General features: G+C 31.4%; 1 protein-coding gene across 2 annotated transcripts in view; it reads left to right on the top strand.

Annotated features, from left to right (window-relative positions):
• Positions 1–1,191: 1,191 nt before the first annotated feature.
• The window catches only part of LOC106469557 (DAZ-associated protein 2-like), a 27,279-nt gene continuing 19,609 nt past the window's right edge, over positions 1,192–8,861 (top strand). For both annotated transcript variants that reach the window (XM_022398098.1, XM_013930053.2), the window contains exons 1-2: positions 1,192–1,282; positions 7,250–7,402. In XM_022398098.1, the coding sequence (XP_022253806.1) occupies positions 1,264–1,282; positions 7,250–7,402 (172 nt within the window). In that variant the 5' untranslated portion in view covers positions 1,192–1,263. The remainder of the gene's footprint in view (positions 1,283–7,249; positions 7,403–8,861) is intronic.

The raw sequence follows: 8,861 nt of genomic DNA, 5'->3' as shown, positions 1-8,861 counted from the left end.
GTTTTGGATTTCTTGCAAAGCTATACAAGGGCTATCTGCGCTAGCCGTCCCTGATTTAGCAGTAAAAGACTAGAGAAAAGGCAGCTAGTTATCACCACACCGCCAACTCTTGGGCTACTCTTTGACCAACGAATAGTGGGTTTGACCGTCACATTATAATGCCCCCATGGCTGAAAGGGCGAGCATGTTTGATGAGACGGGGTTTCGAACCCGCGACTTTCGGATTGCGAGTCGAGAGCCCTAACAACCTGGCCATGCCGGGCCCGGCCTCAGCTAGTTATGAGGTCATCGAGGTACGGACCTCGGTTAAAATTTGAAATTAAATGTAACTTACTATTTGATATTACATCCATATTGAAAAAGTAAAGATCCTATGTACTTGTTGTTGTTTGAACCTCGGGTAAATTTTTGCTCTAGCTACGGCTGTGTCTGGGAGGAATATTTTCAAACCCTGGAACAGTGTATTCGGAATCCCAATAAATAATTCTTGGATTTTATTGGAACAAACAAATACACAGCACTATCGGCGCAGCATAGAATGGTACGTAACATTTTGCCATAATGATATATTTATTTTTCATTAAACAGTAAATTATAATTTTAGAATGTAGATTATTGCACTTTTCTCACTATACAGCTACATTTTGAATAGTACTTATCTTTGGAAACAAAACTATTCCAGAACTTCAGAAGTAGATGAAGGTGTGACAGAATATGTAATATTTAGTTTAAGGCCAAACAACAAAAATTTTGTTTCCTGTAATTCGACCTTCCCTAATATTTATCCTGGACCGTAATTTTTCATATCTAAGAAAAAAAAGTCAAATCAATACCATTCTAAAACTACAAATTATGGGGATTTTTTTTCCATGAGGAGCTGCTAAAATGCAATAAAACAAACTCGAATAGAACGAATCGAAAGATTCGAAACGCAAGACATGATATCATATCGGAAAGATGTGTTAACAGTTTTGTCTTTTAACTTCCATACATATCTTAAATTGTATTTATATCACGTACATATCCTGATAAATGTAAGCCTAATAACCGCTTTTTACATGCAAATAACAATACTCACACTTTACGTTAGTTTATGGACGAATATGATATACAATATGGCCCCGATGGCTTGTCATAAGCGAAATTGAACTTATCGGACGTCGTAACTACTGAATACGGAACATGCGCAATCGTAACTCTGTACTAGCTTATTAATTACATAAAAAAAAGGGTTTTATTTTATGTACGTTCTCTACATTTTTAATGTCATCTGAAAAAAAAGGTAAGTTCATAAGCTGTTTTTACTCCTCTTTTTCAAGCTTACTACTCCAATATAATTCCTCCAGTATAAAGAATACCCAGAAGCTAAATATGTAATAAAATTAAATATATCTTTGCTTTGGTGCAGGGTTAGGCCTAACAGTAACACTAACAGCTAACGTGATTGTCATCGTGACATGAGTGATAAACCTTACAGTTACTACTTACATACAAATTATTAATATTATCGTGTGTTTTCATAGTTTTCCATTTAAAAAGTTTTATTAGCAAAAACGGAAAAAAGACTAAGCATTGATGTTTTAGATAAATGCAGTTAAATACAGTTCTCTTTTTTTGTTTACAAGAGAAATATTAATAATTCATAAAACTGCATTCTAATTTTTATGTGGTTTAATTTGAATTAATAACACTAATCTAATTCGAATAACGTTAGGTGGTAAGCGTAAATAGTGAGAAATGAAAAACATCAGGGCTGGGCAGTGCCTTTCCCAAGGGTTTAAAGGGAGGCCATAGATATGCAAGTCTCTTTCTTTCAAACTCAAAGTTTCATTATTGGATGATGGAAGAGTGGGGAGTTTGTAAATTGTATACTTTTTAGTTTTAACTTTTGATAAAGTGTTTCACAGAAAATTAGCTAAGAAAATCACATTAATCAGGATTGTTTAAGTCTAGTTAAATTAATTGCAGGGTGACTGGATGAGAGAAACTAAAAAGGTTGTTTTGAATAAAGGTCAGTCAAATTGGCTTCTTGTTACTAGTGGAGCACTTTAAGAGCCAGTGCATGCAATTTTCCTTTTTTTCTCACATTATTGATGTTGTTAGGGGTGACTAGAAAGTTAGTAAGGCTTACTGATGACATTGGACTTTTGAGGTAGGCCTTGACCTAAACTTTTGAATGAAACAGGCATAGAGCATGGCCTTGATTTTCATGCTCTAGCTTTACAAAAGGAATTTAATAAATGCAAGTTCATGGTTTATCATCATTTGAATTATAAGTATATTCTTGATGGAAATAACCTTACTGGTGTTATGGAAGAACAGGATCTTGGTTGATTAGTCATCCAAGCAATGTTCTGTTGCTAGTGGTAGGGCAAATATGACTCGGAGAAATATTGAATATAAATCCAAAGAGGTTATACTTTCCTTGTATAGTCACTAGTTAGGCCTCATTTAGAGCATTGTGTTCTTAGGCTCTTTACTCTAAGTAGGACATATTGAATTGTTAGAAAGGATTCAGATGATGGCAATTTAAATGATACCTGAGACTGGCAGGTTGTCATACAAGGACAGCTATAAATCTCTGAATTTGTTTTCTTTTGAAGAAAGAATAGTTAGAGAGGATCTAGTGGAGGCAGTATGATTTTGAAAGGAATTTTTTTATTTAATGGTGAGAATGATAGAATTAGAGGGTACAGATATATATTTTGGCAGGATAGGAGTCATCTTTAGCTTAGACAGTTTTACTCATCTAACTTTTAACCATGACTGTCCTTTGAAATGGTTGCCTCCAGATTTGTTGGAGGCAGTAAATTTAAAGGAGTTAAGGGAAGGATCAATAAATACTTAAATGATAAAACCTGACTTTAAGGGTATTTTTATAATGAATAAGATAGCCTCAATGGTCCAAGAGGCTCCTTGTCCTTAAGTGTTATGTTATAGTGTGATTATAGACAGCTGGTCTAAGCCTTGGTAACCAGTCAAACAAGTTGAGTCTGAGTGAGTCTCACTGTACTCATCTTCTTGTATTTAGCCTTAGTATGTAGTTCAAAAAGGAGTTGCAAAACCAACATGACACTTATAATAAAGAATGCTAAATGGTGATCTTATTTAAGTTCACAAGATTATCTAGATGACCAATAAGATAAGGGTTTCTGGTTTCTGTATGCTATATTCTGAAGATAATAGGATAAGAAAACAGAAGTTTAAATTAGAAGACAGGCTAGGGTTATTCAAGATAATTTTATTTTTCTAACAGGGTGATTGTCTTATGGAATGAGTTTCCATCAGTAGTAATGAAAGCTGGTAATTTACAGTTGTTTAAGAAATTAATTGATGATTTCCTGAAAATTAAATGGTGGGTTTAAATTTTTACTTTTCTGAAGGATAGGTGTTCAAGGATAGCCTTGTAGGACCAACTTGCCTTTTATTGTCTATATATGTGGTGTTTTAATATCTAAGTTAATACTTTTAGTGTGTGGTATTTAATTTTCATACTGAGAACAGTGGATGCATTAAAAAGTTTCTATATGTATTACTCATTTGCCCAAAATTCAAGACAGGTTCCACTTTTTCTGTGCTTGACAAAAAATTCAGATTTATGAATTAACATTTTTTTCCATACAACGTTTCTCAACTCAATTGACATTGGATCACTAGTATTATGATTAAGAAAAACTTTTAAATGAAAAATTTACTAACATTGTGTAGTTACAATTGGTGAAAATATTTTTAATAATTTCAAGTATATTCATTTATAAATTCAACCATAAAAAAATTTCTAGTTTTTTTCTATGATTAGGTAATTGTACATTACTATTTCACTTTTGTGAGTGGTATATTTTATAGATAAAATGTGTTCTGATGATAGTCAGAACTCAAGTTGCACAATACAAGTGGCAAGAGTTAGGGTTTAGGCTCTTGTTTAGGTAAATGCAAAATATTAAAAATGGATCTTATGCATGATTTTTCACTTAGAAACATATATTTCAGATGCTTGTATATAGTAACTAAGGTAAACTTTTATATCAAAAATGAGAAATATAGCGTGTGATTCCTTATGTGAATATAGTTACACTAAAGCTAGCAGTTTGTAGAAGGTTTTAAGGTCATCTACAATATCATAAAAGTGGAGGAGGGGGTGTTGATTTTGTCAAAAATAGGCTGAATTTTTATGAAGACAGTTTAACAGAAATTCTAGTAAGTGCTTGGAAAAATGCTAATATGGTAAATATTTTTATAAGCAATTTCTATAAGCCTGCTGATCATGCTCTAATAAAACATAATATTTGTACTTCCTTCACAGTCTAAAGGAGAGTAAAATTTACCATTCAACAAATGCATTAACTGTTTTCATGATGTCAAAAGAATTATCTGTATGAAAAAGTGTTAAATTATTTGTGAGATATTTGAATGGAAAATAAATTGAAACTAATCACGTACAAATTAGACTTTAAGAGAAAAATCACTTTTAAAAATTATGGTAGTAATTTATTTAATTGACAAAGTTTCGAGCAAACGCTTCTTTTTTTTTTTCCCCAAGCCAGAAACAAGTTGTAGCAATGGAATATAATCATTTAAAATTGTGTGTGTGATATCTTATTATAGTAAGTAATAGTAAAATAAACAGTAGTTAAGGGAGTTGTATTAAAATATGTAATAATATTTTTGTATAATTTTTCAACATGAAAGAAGGGCATGTCATAAATTCTCTCAATGCCAGTGCAATTGTCAATAGAGCTGGACAGTTAGTGGAATTTGCTAGTTGATTGATTGTTGAGCTTATTAATGGATTACATTCAACTAATCAATCATTCTCACATGACTTGTGTGGCTGGAATAATCAAAAAATAATGATAACATTGGTTATTTATTCTATCAGTTCTCCATATAACTTTATAAACTTCAATAATAAGACACCTTCTTACCCTCCTTTTCTCAAGGTATAATAAGGTTAAGACCTTAACTATCCTCATAACATAACCCTTCCATCCCTGGAATAATCATCATAGTCCTCCTCTAAACCATATCCAATAAGGCAATATCCTTTCTTGCATAAGGATACACAAAAAATTTATGCAATATTCCTAATAAGGCCTATTTAGTGATTTGTATAAAGAGATAATTACCTCTTCTAACTTGTAACCAGTACCTCTATGAATACATCCTTAAATTTGATTAGATTTATTATTAGCACCAGAGCATTATCTCAACAGCTTGAGAGACTTACCTACCACTATGTCAAGATCCTTTTCTCAGTAACTCAAATGAATAGGTTCCCATTTACATTAAATGTGGGATTCAAATTATAATAACTCAAGATTATTATCTTCCACTTAATATACTTAAAGGTTGTTCTTCAACTATTTGTCCAGATTACCAATTGTTCCAATTCATTCTGTAGTTCTTAAACATTCTCAATAGAGCATGAAATACCTAAGAATTTAATGTCATCAGCAAACTTTACTATGTCCCTATCAGTATCATAAATGTAAATAAGGAAAAACAAAGGCCCAGGCATTGACCCTGAGGAGAGTCCACTAACAACAAAAGTCTAGATTTGATGGGTTCCATTGAAACAACTTTTTTTGCCCACTCACCCTACAATCCAATTAACTGGATTTTCCCTCAACTCCAACTGATATGATCTTCTTAACTTCTATGTGGCATTGCAACAAAAGATTTACAAAAATTTAATTACATCAAGTCCACTTTCTTTTATCATTTGGGTAATGAGTAACATCCTCACAAAAAAGATGACAGGTTAATTAGCCAAGATTTCCCTTTTTTCTTATCTTATTTCACTAAATGATTTCGTAAAACTTCTTTTATCAGACTCTAATATATTTCCAACCTGAGAAAGATGACTAACTGGTTCTGTGATTTGTATTTGAAGCCTTTGCATCCCCTTTAAAAATAGGAGTAACTTTTAGCAACCCTCCAATCCTCAGACACCAACCCACTGTCTATTGACATACCAAGAATGAAAGAGAGAGACACTTACATAACTGATGTTTGACTTCCTTTAGAACACTTGGGAAATCTTTCCTGGTTCTGTTGCTTTATCCATTTTTAGTCTCTCAATCTATTTTACTTACCACCAAAGAACTTATTCCAACCAGATTTATGTCAGGTCCATGACTACTTTTACATTTCTGTATAGTTTGTTACTGTAAGTCTATGCATAAAAGAAAGGGAATACTGGACAAGAACATTTGTAGCATGATGTACATTACTGATGGATAATAAAATACACACAAAATTACCATACTAATATAACTCAAGAAAACCTCCAAACAACCAGTTATAAAGTTAATATCAATGAGATAATGATGCACCAAACCATAATGTTCTAGGTTGAGCACAGTTAACATACATATTTCTAATGTATCACATCTATGTAGATTACTTAAAAGGTTTCATTGTGAAAATTTAAATGGTGTTTGAGAATTGTAACAATAACTAGTTTAATGCGGAAGTAACTACCAAAACACAATCCTATTCCATTAACTAAGTATAACTGTTCATCCTTAGTAATACTTTTTTGTCTGAAGGGTATCCCTCAAAATTTTTTACTGTGTCCCCTTAATTTTGGTACAAGAGAATGTGGGTCCCTTAAACTGTAGAACTTGTGAACAACATTGGTTTTCTATAATGAACTAACATGTCTTTTTTTTTGGTGTTCACTATCAATTGTCTGTGGCAGTTGTGTATGTTAGTGAGTGAAACATCTTAATTTTTTTCTTGAGACAGTACAACTACTTGAAAATCTTGCTTGCTTGTAAAATACATGTACCTTTGATATTTCACACCTTGTCTTTGTAGCTTATAACTTTCAAATTTTGTTTAGATCTTAATATCTACTTAAAAATGAAAAAGTTGCGAATTAAAAAGTGCAATGAACATACTTGAAGGTTAAATGAAGTTTGCAGGTTTAAGAGTTCCAAGGTTTTACTTATAGGTCTGAAGCAGAGTTATTTTGTTTGATAGGACGTTAATGTCAGGTTAAAAAGAATGGAAACATCAACTTCAATTTTTTCAAACTTAAGAATGATAATTTTCAGGAAATATAGTATTTCATTTAAACCAACAATTTTTATTGTTCTAGTCCATGAAAAAGTTGCTTAATTCTTTCCCCCATGAATAATATTTGTGTGTGTTTATTTGTTTTACATGTTATTGTATTTTTTATTTCAATTATTAGCTGAATGGAAAATCAGTTGATAAACTCAGTATCCTTTCTTTTAAACAGAATATCCAGGATATGGGGTTAGTAATCAAATTACCCCAGGTTATCCACCGGTTGCTCATCATCCCAGTATGAGTCTCCCCTATGCTTCTTATCCAGGCACAGCTTTCACAGCTACAAGTTATTTACCCTCAACTCCTCCAACCTATATACCAGGTATTGTATGATACAGTAATTGTAAAAATACTGTTTTTTCCTACTAAAGGCAAGAATTGTAAATGTAGACTATGATGACCTGATGGGGGTTTTCTGTGAAGTTCACAATACTTCACCAAAACATGTAACATTTCAATGTAGTGTAATAATAAGTTTATTATCTAATAAGCTGAATAAGAATTCCTACTTATATTACAAGTTTTTTTTTAATTTTGTAAAAATAAACAAGATCATGTGAAAATAAAAACAAAGCTAAAACAAACACTCCCATCATACGTATTTCAGAGCTACTTATAAACTTTTAATTTGTACTTCCTTTTAATAATATGAGAAGAATAACTAACATCTCATATCCAGAACACTGGTGAGACAACTAGGCAAATGATAAACTGTGACGATCTACTGTAACAGTATCTTAAGTAAGATGAGAGTGGAACTGTGCAAAAAAAAAACAAAACTGCATATTCAGTATCCTAACTTAACAATTAATATTTGAAATGAAGTAACCAAAATATGTTGGAATAATAAAATGTAACAACACAGTTATGATTTTAAAAAACAATTTGTTCAAATTTATTTCATAGTTAATATATGTAAAAGTTTTTTGTATTGAGCCATGTATTGGTGCCAGGAGACTTAATACTGTTTTTAAGCAATTTAAAACATCAAAAATACTAACTACCTAGTTGAAACGATATCATCAGAGTTAAATACTGCCATGGAGACCAGTGAAACTAAACTATTTCCACATTATTTGGGAAAGCAGTTTAATTGGGTTATTGGTACACTTATGTACAAACAGACATCAATAACTACAAAGTGTTAATTTTTTTCTGTAAGTTTGAATGATGATGTTTACGAACATTTCTCAATTTTTCTTTCCTTGTATCTACATGTTAATCAGTAAGTGAAAGTATTTCACTTTGTTTTACTATGTAATCAATACCATTATAGCAAATGCAGTGTCACAAAAATGTATCTTAAAAGTTGGTTCTTCAGTCTCTGAAATTGTAGTTACAACAGTAGTTAACCACTACTTCCTCTCAAATTAACATTATTTTACCAAAAATCATCCAAGTTGCATTAGTAATTTTGCTAATTTTTAAAAAAATTTAAATACTTCTATATATATATATATATAAAAGCAGTTTTTAATATTTGTAGCAAACTTACTCCTAAAAAAATTAGTATATATATATATTAAAACCAAAGTCTTGTACTGTCATCAGAACAATGCATTCATACAGTAATTCTGATAAATTACAGACTTGAAGTTTATGAAAGAGAAATTACATATTCTTAAGTGAGAACTAATTTTATTATTATTCCATTGGAAACTGTAACAACATGTCATTAGAGCTAAGTGATTAACCCTATCGCCACGGGTATTCTTTACTGTACATGACACAAGGTTTTAGTGTCTTACATTCAAAATTTTATTAAACTACTTTTTGTTTAT

The sequence above is a fragment of the Limulus polyphemus genome, unplaced genomic scaffold, assembly GCF_000517525.1.
Source record: "Limulus polyphemus unplaced genomic scaffold, Limulus_polyphemus-2.1.2 Scaffold3544, whole genome shotgun sequence".
NCBI lineage: Eukaryota > Metazoa > Arthropoda > Merostomata > Xiphosura > Limulidae > Limulus > Limulus polyphemus.
This window is presented reverse-complemented; position numbering and strand designations above follow the sequence as displayed.